The 19,245-nt window shown below is 41.1% G+C and overlaps 1 protein-coding gene and 1 pseudogene across 5 annotated transcripts in view; both read right to left on the bottom strand.

The window, feature by feature from the left end:
• The window catches only part of LOC102826634, a 126,240-nt pseudogene extending 111,286 nt beyond the window's left edge, over positions 1-14,954 (bottom strand).
• GRIA1 (glutamate receptor, ionotropic, AMPA 1) overlaps positions 1-18,479 on the bottom strand; it is a 579,065-nt gene extending 560,586 nt beyond the window's left edge. For 2 of the 5 annotated variants that reach the window (XM_006863902.1, XM_006863903.1), the window contains exons 1-2: positions 18,149-18,230; positions 15,042-15,179 (exon numbers count right to left, since the gene is read on the bottom strand). In XM_006863902.1, coding sequence (XP_006863964.1) covers positions 15,042-15,179; positions 18,149-18,230 — 220 coding nt within the window. Of the gene's footprint in view, positions 1-15,041; positions 15,180-16,841; positions 16,879-18,148 lie in introns of those variants that run through there. The other 3 variants (XM_006863905.1, XM_006863906.1, XM_006863904.1) reach the window with 2 other exon arrangements.
• Positions 18,480-19,245: the final 766 nt, after the last annotated feature.

The raw sequence follows: 19,245 nt of genomic DNA, 5'->3' as shown, positions 1-19,245 counted from the left end.
TTGTCTTTATAAGCAATGGTTTCTTTAAACAAAGACACAGGCTGATCCACATATTTTGTTCCTGCTCGTGGATTGAATCATATGTGGAAAGAAATGCTTTCAGATCTAGTGTTGCTGCATATTTGGATCCAGAGTAAACTTAGCCTCCTTAAGATTTCAATTTTCCCCATCTACAAAACAGATTCATTCATAGATAATGACCACCCTCCTAGGAAAACACTAAAGATTAATTAGTCATATTGTACTCATGGTACATTTATGTTAATAGATAAGGAGCCTGGTTAATTATATTACACTGTGTTTGTCTAGCATTCCTGATTTTTTAAAGCTCTTTCACATAAGTAATGGCATTTGCCTGTTCTAAGAACTCTGAGATTCTAAAATCATCACCCTATTACACATGAGGAAACAAAACTGGACACAAGGAAGGTATACAGTTTTTCAGTGTTGGTACTGAGTTAATTATCTCAATTCCTGCATGCACTAACTGTTCTACTAATCCTCATTGAAACTGTTCTGTTGGTCTACAGCCAGCTACCATTGACTCTGACACCACATTAATTTTAAGAAAAAAATTGAAAATAAACTAAACATCTCATAAAAGGATACTAATTAAATAAATGGACTCTCAATATTGTTGGATATTGTTGGATGCTATTTAGTTGATTTCAACTCATGGCGACCTTAGTGTTGCCTAGGCTACAATCTTTACTGAAGTAAATTACCAGGTTTTTCTCCCACGGAGCCACTGAGTGTGCCCAAGCTGCCAACCTTTCTGTTAGCAACTGATCACTTAACCCTATGTAACACTGTAGCTTCTGTTGTTGTTATTGTTAGGTGTTATTGAGATTTTTCTAACTCTTAGTAGCCCTATGTACAACAGAAATAAACACTGTCCTGTTCTGTGCCATGTGCACAATTATTGTGATGTTTGAGCCCATTGTTGCTACTACTGTGTCAATCCATCTTGTGGGAGGTCTTCCTCTTTTTTGCTGATCCTTCACTTTTCCAAGAATGATGTCCTTCTCCAGGGACTGATCCCTCCTGACAACACGAGAGACAACGTTTCACCATCCTTGTTTCTAAGGGATTTCTGACCGTACTTCTTCCAAGACAGAGCTTTAAGAAGCCATTAAATCTGAATATATACTAATAAAAGTGATATCTGACAAGTGATGGGTTGTTAAGTGACGTCAAGCTAGTTCTGACTCAACAGTAAATCTGTATAGGGTTTCTAAGACTGTAAATATTTTCAGGAGTATATATATATATTTTCAAGAGTGTATATATTTCTATATATATATAGAAAGAGAGAGAGAGAGAGTGTGTGTCCTGGTGGTGTGGCACTGCAGGATAAGCACTGGATTGCTAACTGCAAAGTCAGTGGTTCAAACCCACCAGCCACTCCTCAGAAACCTTATACAGGGTCACTATGAGTCACAACTAACTCTACCACAGTTAACAACCACATATCTATAATACATATCAAGAGTGCTGGTAATGCTACGGGATAAGCACTGGACTGCTAACTACAAGGTTGGCAGCTCAAACTCACTAATTGTGCTGAGGGAGAAATATGGGAGAAAGTTGTTTGCTTCTATAAAGTTTACAGCATCGTAAACTCTACACAGGGTCTCTATGAGTCAGAATCAGTGGCCGTGGTAGTTTTGTATACTACATATGTCTTAGAGTCATAATAAACACCTATGTTAGTGGTTAATGTATGTGCGTGACTGTACGTTCTATTGTTATTTTAATGTGGACCTTTCCTTACTTACATATAAGACATTTACCATATAACAGTGCATGTTTTGACTTGTAGGCAGCAGCATCCAATCTCATGTATTGCATGTCTCTTGAGTGTTGCAGTGTTATCGCTGTTTAATTTTCTTTTGAAAGTAATATCATGAAGGGCATCATGGCTCCCAAATGCAGCAAAACTAGTGTTCCTCATAGCAGCAACAATAGGCAAAGGTGGATTATCGATTTGGAAATGAAACAAGGTTATTAAAAGCACGAAGGTGGAAAATCAGTTAATGCTACTGCTTACAATTTAGTTCTCTGTATGTCCAAATCAAGGAGCTCGGGTAGCGTAGTGGTTACGAATTGGGCTGGGAACTGCAAGGTCAGCAGTTCAAAACTACCAGCTGTTCCATGGGAGAAAGATGAGGCTTTCTGCTCCCTTAATATTTACAGCCTTGGAAACCCTGTACATGGTCGCTATGAATCAGAACCGACTCGACGACACTTAACAACAACAACAACATGTCCAAATCACAGAAAGTCATAGTTCACAGAAACCCATACAGAGTTCCTGTGAGTCAGAACTGACTCAACAGCACTTAACAAAAACAACAACAATTATAGTACTAAGGATAATGTATCCCATCTTTTTTTCAGAACACACAAATTTAAAATTTGTAATACAGTCATGTGTTACTTAACATCCATGATTGCAGTTTGTTGCTAAGTGTCCTTGAGTCAGTTCCAACTCACAGTGACCTTGTGTAGGGTTTCTGAGGAGTGGCTGGTGAGTATGAGTGCAGTTCAAACTGACCTTGCCATCTAGTGCTTATCCTACAGCACCACACTAGGACTCATAGAACGGACTGTTGTTGTTTAGTGTCATTGAGTTGGTTCTGATTCAGAGTGAACCTGTATAACCTTTCCAAGGAGCAGTTGGTGAATTGAGCCACGAATCTTGAAGTTCAAAGTAACTAGTGTTTATCCTACAGTGCCACACCAGGATTACTTCAATAGGGGAATAGAGAAGATGTGGTTTGTAGATACAAAGGGAGGTATAGCAATGTGGTTATAAGGACCCCTGAGTGGTCTGGTTTGACTAGAGACCGAGATTAAACTGTAGTGTGGACTTTCTCTGCAATGTAATAAGTGGGGATTCCAGATGATTGCCTGGACTCTAAAAACCTACACCAGACTTCCAGGTCCTCAGTGGGTCAGCTCCAATGTTCATGAGTATACTCAGAAGTCCACCACAGAGCTACATAGGATGTACTCACGCTTACACTGAATCATCAACCTCCTTTTCCTTCAGCATTCCCACCCCTCTGCTCATCTACCAGACTACAGCTTAACTTTCCAGCAGAAGTAAATAAGCAAAGGTCATTGCTATACAAGCATGTAGTCTCCAGGGAACATTAATATGGTGAAATGTTCTGGAGCATCTCTTATCCCTGGTGAGAAAACAGCCATCTGAACACATCATTTCAACTTTTAAACTTTATCAATGGTTTTCACACAGCTTTTGGGACTAGAGATGAAATTCTACAACAGGTCCACAAGAACTGGCCCCTGACACCCTCTCTAGTCCTGCATGCTCCTACTTGCTCCCCTGACCAGACTTCTATCCAAGAAATTCCTAGACTTCTCCTAATGTCCCCCACACATCACCAAAGATTGCATTTCTCAGCTCAAACACCTAGTCTGTAGGAAGCTTCTCTATTTCTCTAATCAGAGTGGTTTCTTTTGTAATATGACCCCATAGAATTATATGCCCTTTCCTTCAGTTCATTTATCACAACCAATGATACATTCACTCATCTGCTTGCTTGATTAATAGCTGCATCCCTCACTAGCCAAGAAGGTTCATGAGACAGGGCTGTTTTTTTATTGAATACTTGTTGAATAGTGAATGGGTGTGTCTGAGGTCCTGGGTAGGCTTAATCCCCTTTTATTGCACATAAAATATGGCGTAGATGTACACATTGTTTGGGAGAGGTTTAAAAGTTTCATTAGATTCTCAAAAAGTCATGATTCTTCCCCAACCTAAAACAGAATTTCTTTTCTTAAGTGTTTACATAAGAAGCTTCTCATTGAAATACATCCCTAGAAGATTCAGATATCATTTGAACTCCATATAAGCATGAGAGGGGATTGCTTCTGAAGGCCACCTCTGAACCATTTAAGAGGGCAGTATAAATTTTTATTGTGCATTCCTATTTCCTCTATAAGACACTGAATCCCTTAAGAGGAGAAGCAATGTCTAACGCATTTTATTTCCCTCAATTCTTAGCGCAGTGCCTTGTAACAGTAAATGAATCTCATCTCTTGAGTCATCTCTGACCAATTTGAAGTTGTTGCCTGGAGCGTATGGTGAGTAGGAATTTGTGGCCTTGTTTATAGATGGAGTGGGAAAGAATCCTATGATCAAAGGATGTTACTTGCAAAAGAGGGGACAGGACAATGATGGTGCATGTGCCACATTGTTGTTGTTGTTAAGTGCCATTGAGTCAGTTTTGACTCATAGTGACCCTACATAGGGTTTTCGAGGAGCAGCTGATGAGTTTGAATCACCTTGTGGTTCAAATGGATCTTTTAGTTCAGTGCATGATCCTGCAGCATGACATCAGGACTCCGATAAAAAAAAAATTTTGTTGTTGTTAAGTCCCATCAAGTTTGTAGCAATTCAGAGAAGACCTGTATAGGGTTTCTGAGTAGAGGCTGGTGAGTTTGAACTGCTGATTTTGCAATTGAAACCGACTTTGTGGATGAGTGCTTATCCTATAGAGCCATACCAGGATAATAAAGTAAATAAATTTAAATGAATGAATCTTAAAAGGTTTCCAAATGTCCTGACTCCTTTTCCTGAGCATTCAAGAGGGGAGCAGTGATTTCACCCATCCCAGCAGAAGTATTCTATCCAAAGAAAGGGATGTTCACAACTTTTCTGCTTAGTACAACACAGGGAAGCTGATGATTGTCACAGATAGAACTAGAACCATTGTAGACATTTCACTGAAAGCATAGGTATGGATGCAGGAGTCAAACTCAGAACTCCACCTTGTGGAAAACGAACATATGCATGTTAGTTAAAGGGAGGTAGTGGTGGTGATTGTGTGCTGTGGTGTGGGTTCCAACTCATAGTGATCCTATATATGGTTTCCAAGCCTATAAATCTTTATGGAAGAAGAAAGCCTCATCTTTCTCCTTTGGAGAAAGATTCTAAATGTTGACTTAGCAATTAGCAGGCCAACTCATAACCCACTACTCTACCAGGGTTCCTTGGTTGAAGAAAGAAGAGTAGGAAAATTGTGTTTGCAATCATTCAAAATACTCCCCTAAGGAGTTCTGGTAGCGTAGTGGGTATGAATTGGGCTGCTAACCTCAGGGTCAGCAGTTCAAAACTACGAGCTGGTCCACAGGAGAAAAAAACAGGTTTTTTGCTCCCATAAAGATTTACAGCCTTGGAAACCCTGTACAGTGTCACTATGAGTTAGAACCGACACCACGGCACATAACAACAACAACTCTACCACCATCTTACCAAAATCTGTTTCACCCATGCAATATCTACCTAAGTCCTTTCCCCCAAGAATCCTTCATTGTCCACAGTCAGACCTTCTGCCTCAGAAATTTTAGTTCTTAATCCTCAATTATAAATTTTGCCATGGCACTTCTTACATTGTTGTTGCTGTTAAGTGCCATTGAGTCTATTCCAACCCATAGCAACCCCATATACGGTTTCCAAGTAGTGGCTAGTGAGCTTGAACCATTGACATTATAATTTAAATGACCTTGCAGTCCAGTGCATGAACCGACAATGCCACACCAGGACTCCACTTCTTACATTAGGCTCTCTATTACTGCTATTTCACTTTTTCATGTCCATATTGTTGTCTATTTTGAAATGAAGAAAGGTGTCAAGAGAAGTGTTCACTAAGTTTTGGAACTCCAAAACTGGATGCAAATACTAGCTTAGACTCTTATTAGCTGCATGAAAGAAATCCCTGGGTGGTGCAACACACTCTGTGGCTCACCAAAAAGTTAGCAATTTAAGTCCACCTACAGGAGTCCTGGTGTGGCGCTGTGGGTTAATGAACTGGACTACAAAGTCACTTGAACTGCAAGGTCGGTGGTTCAAGCTTACCAGCTGTGCCTTGGAAACCCTCTACAGGGTCACTATGGGTTAGAACTGACTTCACAACACTTAACAACAACAGGAGTTCTAGAAGAAAATCCTGACAATTTACTTTTGAGAAAATACTATGGCGTGGTTCTATTCTGACACATGGAATTGCCATGGCTGCTAACTGACTAGATGGCAAACGAAGAAGACATTTTCCCTCTGTATTGATAACACCACTTATAAAAGGGAGTCATAATCATTCAGGACTGTTATCAAAATTAAATAAAAGAGCATATGCTGATTATGTGGCAAACAGTTGTTGTGGTTGTTAAGTGCTGTCAAGTCAGTTCCAACCCATAGCGACCCTGGACATTGCTTCCAAGGCTGTAAATTTTTATGGGAGCAGAAAGCCTCATCTTTCTCCCATGGAGCAACTGGTAGTTTTGAACTGCTGACCTTGAGGTTCACAGCCCGATTTGTAACCACTACACTACCAGAGCTCTCTGTGACACACAGTAGATCTCCAGAAGAATCACTGATTATCCCATTATCAGTTCTCCACTCTCCTCATTGCTACAAACAGACTAACTTATGAGCACCAGAGTTACCCATCTTTTGTATCCTCTTATGTTTACTATGGAGTCTGGTATGGCACTATAGAATAAGCACTAGACTGCTAATCATATATGGGTGGTTCAAACCCACTAGGTGCTCCTCAGAAACCCTACACAGGGTCGTCATGAGTAGGAACCAAGTCAATGGCATTTAACAATAACATTTACTATAGAGTTGTTGTTGTTAGGTGCCATCAAGTAAGTTCCAACCCATAGCAACCCTATGTACAACAGAATGAAACATTGCATGGTCCTTTGCCATCCTCACAATTGTTGCTATGCTTAAACCCATTATCACTGCCACTGTGCTAATCTATCTCATTGAAGGGGGGTCTCCCTATTTTTCTCTGTCCCTCCATTTTATCAAGTATGGTGTCCTTCTGCAGGGACTGGTCCCTCCTGATAATATGTCCAAAGAATGAGAAGCAAAATCTGGCCACTTGGCTTCTAAGGAGCATTCTGGTTGTACTTCTTCCAACACAGATTTATTTGTTCTTCTAGAAGTACATGGTATTTTTAATATTCTTCTCCAACACCTATGCATCAATTCTTCTATGGTCCTCCTTATTCATGTTCAATTGCTGAAGTATATTATCTGTTATTAGCAGAATGACTTGCTTTCAGGCTTGGGCAAGCGACATAATTTTGTTATGCTTGCACATGTACAATAGAGAATGATGATGACTTCAGCAAACTGGACAGTTTATACCTTAAAAAGGGCAATGATTCTCAGTTCTAGATAAAAGTAGAATGGGGGCCCGTGGTTAACAGATCCCCTGATTGTTTTTTTAGAGAACTTGAAAATCTGGCTTTTTAGGCCTAATCTTGATATTTTCAAATCACCTTGCTACTCAAGCAAAACAATTCTATGGATTGTTAGTTTGCAACCCTGAAGTTGATTAGGGACTCTCAGGTAAGAACTAAGAGGTTATCTGTCTGTTGCCAGTGCCTAAATTCTTGCTCAAATGTTCCTGGGCTTTCCAGTCTGGTACAACAGAGGGAGTCCCACTGGAATTGGAACCTGCTACAGACTACCTGATTATCATTTAGGCTCTCAGCATCTTCATGCTGTGTGATTCCCTGACACCTGGAGACATTTGTTCATTAGCGTTACAGGTATCACCCTGTGTCAGATGATTTTAGTAATATCAAACAATAGCTACACATGCTTCTGGACAACAGCTCACAGTCTAGTAGAAGCAGAAGAGCTAACACATAAACACAAAATACAGGCAATTTTGTAAGACAAGTCAACCAGAGCTCACAGGCTCAGAACTTCCAGGAGCCAGGCAAGTAAAGAAAATGAAAGGAGCAGGCAAGCTGGGAAACAGCCTGTTGAAATGAGATGAAAATTCCTGGTTCCAGCCATGAGAGCATTACTCAGTCCCAAAATTGCCAGACCTTTGGAAATTTCAAAAAAGTCAAGATATTTAATTGTTGACACAAAATTTCCTGATTTGTAAATACATTGTTGTTGTTAAGTGCCATGGAGTCAGTTCCTACCCATAGCAATTCTGTATAGGGTTTGCAAGGTGAAGCTGGTGAGCTTGAAGTTCAAACCGACCTTGCAGTTCAAACTGACTTTGCAGTTCAGCTTTGCAGCATTAACCCACAGTGCCACACCAGGACTCCTTGTAAACCCTAAATAGGTCTGAAATTGCACTGAAATTGACTTGTGGTTGCCTGTTTGATGACCTGTTTTGCATTATCTGAAAACACTGCTCCTGTTTGGCCAGCCTGACTATGTCCTGTACCAGTTTGTTGTTGGCGAGTTGATTTTCACTCATGGCGATCCTCTTTGAAGGTTTCAAGGCTGTGATCATTCAGAAGCAGACACTCATGTCTGCCTCTGCAGATGCCTTTGGGTAGATTTGAACTGCTTAGCATAGAGATTGAATAAGTCTGGTGAAAGGATACAACCCTGACACAAACCTTTCCGGATTTTAAACCACTCTGGTAGCATAGTGATTATGAGTCGGTCTGCTAACCGCAAGATCAGCAGTTTAAAATTACTAGCTGTTCCATAGGAGAAAGATGAGGTTTTCTGTTCCCGTAAAGATTTCCAGTCTCAGAAACCCTATATAGGGTCTCTATGAGTTGGAACCAACTCCATGGCACACCACTTCCACCACCACCCGTGTACCCTTGTGTTCTTTTCTAACAACTGTCTCTTGTTCTATGTACAGGTTCTGCATGAGCATAAGAGTTTTAGAATTCCTGTTCTTTACAATCTTGTCCATAATTTATTATGATCCACACAGTCGACTGTCTTTTCATAATCAATAAACAATATCTTTCTGATATTCTCTGCTGTCAGTCAATATCCATCTAACATTAGCAATGATACCCCTCATTTTGTTTTCTCTGTTGAATTTCAAGTTATTTCCTGCCAGTGTATAACTGCATTTTAAAATTATCTTCAGTAAACAATAAGATATATGTACTCCTGACCAAGGTTTCTGTTAACGGTCGGAAGAACACTGTTGAATTATTTACCCATCCTTCTAGTCAGCCAACCAGCATGTATATGCTGAATTAATGCCTACTTTGTGCCAATCACTGTGCTAATCCATTGCCATGGAATTGATTTGGATGCATATTGAGCCATAAGACAGAGTAGAACTGCTTCATAGGATTTCTGAGGTTGTAAATCTTTTTGGAGTCCTGGTGTGGCACTGTATGGTGAGCACTGGACAGCTAACCACAAAGTTGGTGGTTCAATCCCACCATCTGCTCCTCAGAAACCATATACAGAGTTGCTATGAGTTGGAACAGACTCAACGACTCTTAACAATAACAAGAACAACAGCAACAACAAATCTTTCCAGAAGCAAGACTGCCTCATCTTCCTCGTGCTGAGTGGCTAGTGGGTTTGAACAACCCTGTATTTAACTCATTGTGCCACCAGGATTCCTTATCACTGTGTTGTTGTTGTTGCTAAGTGCTGCCAAGTCAGTCCCAACTCATAGTATCCCTGGATAGGGTTTCCCAGGAGCAGTTGGTGGGTTTGAACTGCCAACCTTGTGGTTTACAGGCCTGTCCTGATCCTACAGTTCCATACCAGAAGTCCTATTACTGTGTTGTTGTTAAGTGCCATTGAGTTGGTTCCGACTCATAGCGACCCTATATAGGGTTTCCACGGAACGGCTGGTGAGCTTGAACCACCAACCTTGCAATCCAGCACATTAACCAACAGTGCTACACCAGGACTACGACTCTGTTACTTTGTTAATTGCTGGAAAAAATAGTAGATGAAGAAGACACAGCCTCTTTCCTTGTGAAACTTACCATAGAGTTGCCCACTGTATAGAGTCACCCAGGGAGCTAATTTAAAGCAAGAATCAGGGAGAGGGGAGGGAGAGGTTCCTCTGGTTTTCCTGAAACAGAATATGCAAGAGCAAACCCTAGGGGAACTCTGTAGTAGTTAGTATGGGGATCACACTCTGAGAAACTTTTCTTTAATCTAAAAAGTCCTCCATTCACTTAACAGGAATTCTTGAGTCCTTAACCAAACCCAGGTATGTTAAATGCCAGACATATAGTGAAAATTAAGATATGTTCCCTGCCCTGGAGGACTTTACCCATAGTGAGGCTAACTGTCCTGTGAAGATAAAATTAAAATGTAATATTGTAAGTGCAACAGCAGGAATTTGTAGAGAGTGTTAGAGATGACTTAGGGAGTGGGATTGGCGTCACAATAATCTGAGAAACTGGATTATCTGAAGAAGAACAAGGCATTAGGATTAGAGGAAGACTCATTAACAACCTACAATATGTAGATGGCACAACCTTGCTTGCTAAAAGTGAAGAGGACTTGAAGGACATGCTGATGAAGATCAGCATAGATTGCACCTCGACATAAAGGAAACAAAAATCCTCACTGTTGTTAAAGTGCTGTCAAGTCATTTCCGAACCATAGTAACCCTGTACAGGGTTTCCAAGGGGTAGCTGGTGAGCTTAAACTGCCAACCTTGCAGTTCAAATGGCTTTGCAATTCTGGTGCATTAACTTACAGCACCACACCAGGACTCACTAGTGGAGCAATAAACAGAATCATGATTAAGAAATCAAATGATGCACTGCATTAAGCCAATCTGCTACAAAACACCACTTTAAAGTCTTGAAAAGCAAAGATACCACTTTGAGCACTAAGGCACAAAAGCTGGACAATGAATAAGGAATACCAAAGAATTGATGAGTTAGAATTATGATATTGGTGAAAATTGCTGAATACACCATGGACTTCTAGCAGAATAAGGAGGTCTGGTGGTAGGACAGTGGGTTAGGTATTAGACTGCTCACCAAAAGTTTGGCAGTTTAAACCCACCAGCTGTTCCACAGGAGAAAGATGTGACTGCCTGCTCCCATAAAAATGTATAGTTCCAGAAACTCTTAGGAGCAGTTATACTCTGTAGGAGTTAACTCAGTGGTAGTGCATTTGGTTTTTTGGTTGGCCAGATGAATGAACAAATCTCTCTTGAAAGAAGTACAGTCAGATGCTCTTTAGATGGCAGGACGGTAGTATTTTATCTCAAGTACTTTGGACATATTATCTGAAGGATTCAGTCTCTAGAGAAGGACATCATGCTGGGAAAGTAGAGGGCCACAGAAAAAGAAGAAAACCATATAGGAGATGGATTGGCACAGTGGCTACAACATTGGGCTTTAACATAGCAAAGATTGTGAGGTAGATGCAGGGTGTGGCTGTGTGTCCTTCTGTTGTACATAGGGTGGCTATGAGTCAAAACTAACAGGAAGACACCTAGCAACAACAACATTGTTTATGGTCACCACAGAAACGCCAAGATCAGCAACTGCTGGTCAGTAACTATCACCTCTATGACAGTCTCCTGATTCTTGCCATTACCTGCTTGTAGGGATACACAGGGCATTTGAATTGCTGATTCAATGACTTTACCCTTTACTGATAGAAGGAAAGGAAAGCAAGAAAATTGAATGCAAAGAAGATACCAAACTCTTATCTTGGCCAGGGATGTTAGCTGATACTCCTCTTCCATTTCCCTCTACTTCCTCTATTCTATAATCACCTTACTTCCTTTTTAAACTCCTGTTGCTAACACATCTAGCAGGAATAGTTCTGATTACATTTCCTCTCCCTTCCCTTCTCCACCCTCTGGTGGAGGGATAATGAATAGCAAAACACACAGAAAAAACAAAGCAACAAAATTTCTGGAATAACAAAACAAAACATAGGTAGAGTTGTTTTCTAAGGGGAAAAATAACTTGGGGCAGTTAATTTAAGGTAACTTAACTACTAGCCCAGCTTTCAAAAAAAAGTATGCAAAATTAAGTCTGAGTAAGATGCTTTTCTTGGTTTTCCAGAAAAGATTAATCAACCCACCCTACTCAAAACCATTCTGCTTCCTTTGCGTTTTTTTTTTTCTTCATTCAAACTGGGACATGGATAAGAGTCCTTTGGGACTATATCTACTAGTGGACCACAGTAGATATAGTCCCAAAGGACTCTTTAACCTCATATGGATGGTAACAGAGTCCCACAGGTAGTCTAGAAATTATAGTGCCACCATCACGACTTAAACTGCCCTATACTTTCTCTGATATTGGATCTAAAGAGAAGGAACTAAAGGTCTAAGCACAATATAATATTATTACTTCTCAGACAAGCCCCACAGCAATATTCCCCATTGGACTATAAGCTATTTGAAAGCCTGGGAGTTTTATCATCTTGGCATTTTCGATGTCCATCTCAGTTCAGAGCATTGAAGAAACATTTAAAGAGTGATCAAATAAACAAGGCAGGACTTCACGGAAACCTATAGACTGGCATATGGTACGAATCAAGTTCAGTAACCCAGATCTCTTCACTTCAAGTTTACTGACCACAGTTGAAATCATTGCCTGTATCACATTCCTTCCTCCCTAATAACCAGTCAACAACACTATTGGGAGTGAAGTCTTAGGTTGTGAAGATAACAATACAGAAACACCACCTTTTGCCTTAGAACATTTCCTCCTATTTTTGTCTTTTATTATCTCATCCTGCCAGTCAACATCTTGACACTAGGATAGCAGTTAACATCTCTCTCCACCAAGCTCTGCTGTAGACAGCTCTCAGCAGTGTGAGTGAATACACATGCCAGCCTTTTATTCTTCTTGATTCTCTAAGTAAGTAATCCTTCTTGAGAAATGGACCCTTTTGAGAGTTTGACAAAAGCTATGGAGTATGACAAAAGCTATACAGCCTCTCCCCAGGAAATAAATTAGTATATTATATGCATGCAACAGATTATGCATAATCTCAGCTGGTTGATACCTTGATACCTATATCCAAGGAGCTCTGGTAGTGTAGTGGTTACGAAATGGGCTGCGAACCGCAAGGTCAGCAGTTCGAAACTACCAGCTGTTCCGTGAGAGAAAGATGAGGCTTTCTTCTCCTGTAAAGATTTACAGCCTCGGAAACTCTGCACAGGGTCTCTATGAGTCAGAACCGACTCCACAGCATATAACAGCAACAACCTATATCCAAATCCTCTCTTAAAAGACCCTGTTGTTGTGTGCTCTCTAGTTGATTTCAAATCATAGTGACCCCATAGGATAGCATAGAATTGAACCATACAGTTTCCTACACTGTAACTTTTACAGTGAACAGATTACTAGGTCTTTTCTCCTGTAGAGTTGACCATGGGTTTGAACCACTGTCCTTCCTTTTAGTAGTTAAACCCTTAACCATGTCCCAGAGTTCCTTCTAAAAGACCCTACATTAAGTCAAATGCAAAAGAATGTCAGGTTAACCTAATTGCTAAATACTACTCAATATTATTCTAGTTCCTCAAGAAGATTTCTTACAGAACTCCAATTCCGTATTCAACAATTAAATTTCAACTCTTTTATGAGGGTAGTGAATAATATAGTAGACAAGATTTTCAATCTTTGTATGATCAAAATATAGAATTGCTATAGTCTCTATCCACTGGACCACTACCGAACACAATCAGCTCCCTTTTGAAGCACTAAATATTTTTCTCCTTAGATGCTTTCCCAAGGCCATACTTGACAAGACCCTAAACACTCATTTCTGGGTCTTCTCAGGTTACATAAAGATCAGTGTATCTATCAGTGGCCAGGAACATGGTCTTTAGGGTCACAAGACTACAATTTGCCTCCTGGATAACCTCTGATAAGTTTCATAATGGGTTTCACCTTTAGTGTCTTCATTCTTAAAGGGAATATAACATAGTACTTTACAGGGTGCCGGCAAGGATTAAATGAGCCAACACACGAAGGGCAATGAGTATATTGCATGGGTCATAGCAAATGCTCAAAAAATAGCAATGATTACTATAATCACCTATAAAATACTTACTGTAGTTCTTGGCATACAATATGTCCTGAATAAATGGAATCTGGTATAACTGCAAATCTCGGAACCTGTATCAATACCATCTTATTTGTGGTCTCAGGATTAGTGAGAATTTTGAATTCTCAGTTCGTATCATTGAGAATCTACCATGTGGGAATTTAAGAAAGAGGTATAGTCCTTGCTTTCAACCATCCACATCTTAGCCGAAGTTACCAAGTCAATTGTTGTTGTTGTTGTTAAGTGCCATTGAGTCCATTTCGACTCATAGCGACCCTGTATAAGGTGTCTGAGGAGCAACTGGTGAGTTTGTACTGCTGATCTTGTGTTCAAACCAACTTTGCAGTCCAGCGCCACACCAGTATTCTTTCAACAAGTCATTTCTATGGTACCAATTGTATCCAATTTCAGGTCTGGTTTTGTTTATGCCTGTTCAGTTTCTTTGTCATGCATTCCTACTGATGCTTAAGCTTGCAGATAAAATGACTCTACCAATTAATTTTTATGCTTTACTCTGACAAAATGAAAATCATACAATCACAAAGGTTTCCTTTTCAGTCTCAGTTGCCAGAAAACTCAGAATGTTACTTGTTACTTGCATTTGGTAATGCATTCATTTCAGATTTATCTATGAGAGATTTATCTATCCTATCACCTTCTTGAGGCCACCATTTTTCTGTTTTATGCTCAAAGGCCATCCTATATCTTTCAATCCTTTCAAGCCATATGGAAATAATCAAAGCACACATTTTTAATAACTGTTGTTGATCTCCAAAAATCACACACATATCTTCTCACCTACCACTTTCTTATCAAGTCACAGGGATGTATTTCCTTTTAATTTTTGGTTCAGGAATGGTTTGAGCATTTTAGACCATAATCATATATCTCTCAGAAGTTTCTTATGTGTGAAACTCTCTTAGCTGATCCTGAAAGCCTTGCCAAAGTACGAGAAGACAAGTCTACCCAACTACCTATCATGCTGACATTTAAAAGTTAGTTGACAGCGAAAAAGCAAATCCATTCCATGAAGCATTGCAGGATGTGAAATACCAACTGCTGGAATAACTCAAACGGCCTTGGAAATTTTTCTTGGAGGGCTCTCTCTTATGAAGACGGATGACAACTCCGTCATTTTTGCAACACCACCACCTACCCACAGGCGTTCTGCTCATTGGTCGATTGCAGAAAAGAAATCTCAGAAATAGAAGCAATTACTTACATCTATAGGTCATCTCAAAGCTGTCGCTGATGTTCACAATATCAATCTGGGGAAGCAGCTTTGGGGGCTCTGTGAGTTGCGACAAAGCAAATCTAAAAGCAGCATGTTCCTGTGACTGCTGGTTTGGAAATAATCCCCCTGTGAGGAAAGGAAATGCAACATGGTATCTGGGCTAGAAACAGGTTTTAGTTCCTCAACAGCCCACACCAGAAGGGCTCCTTTCTTCTGTCCATGTCAAACCCTCTAGTTTATAGCCTTTACTTGAGGGGACGAGAATTCAAATAGACACCACTGGGCACTGAGACTTAAACTTCCACAGATAAACTTTTGATGTGACAAGGGCCTCCAACATCTATCACTCTGCTCGAACATCTGATTGTTCACTCCTCAACTCAGCTCAGGTCAGGGAAAACAGAAGTACCACGTGTCTCTTCTTCCTTTCTTGTGCAAACCACCTAAGTGACCTGTGCTCTCACATGTATGTTGTATCTATTTTGTAAGCTGTTTCTATTTTGTTCTGTTATCAAACCCATTTCTTATCACAGAGCATTATAGAAAGTAGGTGCTAATAAATGTTGCTTTAGTAAATCTAAGTTTGGGACCCTCTGCACTTCTCCAACATTATATCTCTTTGGTTGTTCACTTTGGGTCTTTGGCCTGACAAGACACACATGCAATTTAACTATTCCATTCCATTGCCTCTAAGGTTTCTTACTCATTTCCTCTTTAAACCCTTGATTTTCTGCAAACAGTGATTTGCTTCTTCTTTCACCACTCATTATACCAGCTACCTAGGAATGACTTGTTACATAAGGGATTTTCATTGTTAGTATTTGCATGGGAGGACCCTGTGTTTCAAAAATGTGTGGCTTTAGTAATGTCAAGAGTATAGGAATGTTCCATTCTTGCCAAAAGCACAGAAAAGATGCCTGCTAAATCTCCTGTTCCAAGAAATAAGAGTACGTGGCTTACCTTTGTGTTTACTGTGGACATGCAAATGAATTAGAGTATGTTTCTGGGAATTAAAATCAGCTATTCCCAGAGACTGAAGCATAATGAGTGCTTAGAAAGAAGTTCATCCCAGCTCCAACAGAAATCCTAGCCTCAATGTGATGCACGTCTAACTTCATATACAGTGGGTTCATGTTTGTTTTTAAGAATCAGTAAGTGGATGACAATGCTTTTGTTGGAGATCATACAAGTGGAATCAAATCGTACCTGATGGTTGTGATATTTTTTAGTATTTGTTCTATAATTTCATGGTTCTTTTATTTAAAAAACAAAACAACACTGGTTTTATCAGCTGAACAAGCATGTTGGGGCTAAATTTGATTAAAAATCTGCTGAGATACATGAGTAAACATCCCACATAGACACACACAAAACAGCTCCATATGTTTCTATCTGTGGCAAAATACACAAATATACTTGGAGAAAGCCAAGTTCACACATCTCTACAACAGCATTTGCATTCAGCAAAGTATGGGCAATACAGAAGTACAAACACAACCAAAGCCACACATTAGAACAAGTCATTTACACATGCAGTATACCCCATTTTCAAGAGTAAAAACAGAAAAACAGCAACAACAAAAACAGTGGTTTTGAGTCTCCCAGATGACCACACCCCAAACACTCCCTATCCCCTTTCTCCTCCCCTGCAATGAATGAAAGAGAAGGGATGGGAGGTGGGGAGTTAGAAGGCTGCAGGCTGGACTGAGGGAAGTGTCTCCCATAGGCCACAAGTTCTAGGTGTGAGGCACTAACACCCATCTAGAGACATACTTCAGAATGTGACACACAGTTTAACAGGTGTCAGGGAACAAAGCAAGTTACTCCATGGCTATTCCCACCACCCTGGAGGCCAGCTAGCTGGAGAGGCCAAGAGGAGACTTCCATACTGCAGAGAGCAGGAGCGCAACCAAACACCACCTGTACCACATCCCCCCACAAACACACACTCACATAAAGAACACAAACTCCCAGCAACAGGAACTTTCCCAAGTGGTGCTATCTCTCCATCAGGGTGAAGAAAACAAAAGCCAAACCAACCAAGAAACCACTAAGTAATGCAACTAACTCACTTGATTTGGGACACACACAGCCCTGAAATGCTGCTGGCTACAGTGTAATCCTGAATTCTCCTGCAAATGTGCTGTTATTGCTCTTGTTTGTGATGCATTCCTTCACTTTTATTGGAAATACCCATATCTGTTAATGGATCAACAAAATACATTTGGGGAAGCATAGCAAATGGAAACAGGGAACAGGACACCTTGCAGCATGTTGAAACCTGCCTTAAGTTGATACACTAGTACCCAGTGATGGGGACAGTAAACAGGAGAAAGGAGCATGTGTGTGTGTGTGTGTGTGTGTGTGTGTGTGTTTGTAAGGTAGACAATGTCTATGGACAGAACATTTGGTGGGGGGACAATTGAAGGAATCCAGGGAAGGCAGGCTGAGAAGTTCCAGGACTGTGGGGGGAGGGGGAGGGTCGCCAGCCCAGCAAGGCAGACAGCAAACAGAAGGTAGCTAGGGGAGTCTAGAGCAGGAGACTTTGAGTGGGGGTATCTGGCATTATTTCAGTGGCTTCCCAGCACCCATCATTCTTTAAGAGGGTCTCTTTCTTCTCTCCTCCTTCCCCTTATGCTAAAAGCCATTGTCCCTCTCAATTGAATCTTTCTGTGCATTTAAAAATTAAATCACACACAGAAATACACACATTATACATGTTTATATAAATAAATGAAATTGGGCACCATCTACCTAGCATTGGAGCTAACTCCTTAAACACCCACCTCTCATTTCTTTGCTACAGTCTGATTTTTTTTTTTTTTCTTTAAACTACAAAGCAGCGCTTCCTCCATTTCACATGCTCATGGCTGGAGTGTGAGTGGTTTGTGTGTATGAGTGTATACACATGCTTTCCTTTACCCCTCATCTCATCAAAAGAAACCCCCTCCCCACACGGAGAGCCCAAGTCCTCCTCCCATCACCACACAGCTTCAGATGGCCAAGCACAACAGCTGGAACTTGGGGGGTGGGTAAGGTTTCCTCCCGCTGGCCAGACCCAGAGAGTCCCTCCCCAGGCAGCCCTTCTCACTCACCGATCTGGATATTGTTGGGGAAATTGGCACCTACTACTGTGCCTAGGAAACCGGTGCAGAAGAAGGCAAAAATGTGCTGCATATTCCTTTTTGCATTGGCGAAAAAGAAGCTCAGGTCCAATCATAGATTTCTAGATTTGGTGTTTTCCCCCCACTTCCCTTTATTCCTCTCGCTGTTCTGCCTCTTCTTTTCCTCCAGCAGTTCCTTCCTTCCTTGCTTGCTTGCTTCCTTCTTCTTCTTCTTCGAGGTTTGTCTGTTTCCCCTGGAATCTGAGCACTTTAACTGCAGCGTTAACAGCAAGTGACAGCCAGATTAACTGAGCACGGAAAAGAGAAACCCGTCCTCATGCTAGCTGGAGTGCTTGCTCCCCCTCTCCCTCTCTTGCAGCCTGCTCTCGCTCCCTCCCTTGCTCTCTCTCTCACTCGCTATTCTCCCCCTCACTCTCACACAGGCTGCAAGCTCTATGCTAATACCTATCTAGGAGCTAGCTCCGAGTTCCACTGCTGACCTCCTCTACCTACCACCTCCTGCCTCCAGTCCTTCCTTCATCCTCCTTTCACAGTGTGGGGATGGAAGAGTGGGGAGTGGTAATGTGCAGTTGGTCCTGAAAGGGGTGACCCCGCATGCATTCCCTTCACCCTCCCCGTGACTTCTTCAACTTCTTCCCCCAGACCCCCAGCTAGGCAGATGCTACTGGGTATGTGGGTTCAGCTACAAGTCAGTAGGTGGCAGGGGGTCCCTGCAATAGTCCTGGATCCACCCACTGCCTGAACTAGGTCACTTTTTCTAGGAGTGTACGGACTGTGCTGGATCTGTCTCTTGCACTCCACTGGCCCAGTTATTCCTACAACTAATTCCTGATGGGAAGACCCTAGAAATCCCTCCTAGAAAATTTAAGGGGGAAAAAAAGAGAAGCTTTTTTCTCCCTAAAGGAAAGAATGACAGATACACAGGAGGGTCCAGAATGATTGGCAGTTGCCTACACTTGGATATTTAGCAGACTTGTCTACCTTTACAGTCAGAATTGGTGGTCTCTTTTAAACCCTAGGCATTCAAAAGGGGCCTCCCCTCCTCCTCCCTCCGCATTCCTCAGGCG

Source organism: Chrysochloris asiatica, unplaced genomic scaffold, assembly GCF_000296735.1.
Source record: "Chrysochloris asiatica unplaced genomic scaffold, ChrAsi1.0 scaffold00057, whole genome shotgun sequence".
Taxonomy (NCBI): Eukaryota; Metazoa; Chordata; class Mammalia; order Afrosoricida; family Chrysochloridae; genus Chrysochloris; species Chrysochloris asiatica.
This window is presented reverse-complemented; position numbering and strand designations above follow the sequence as displayed.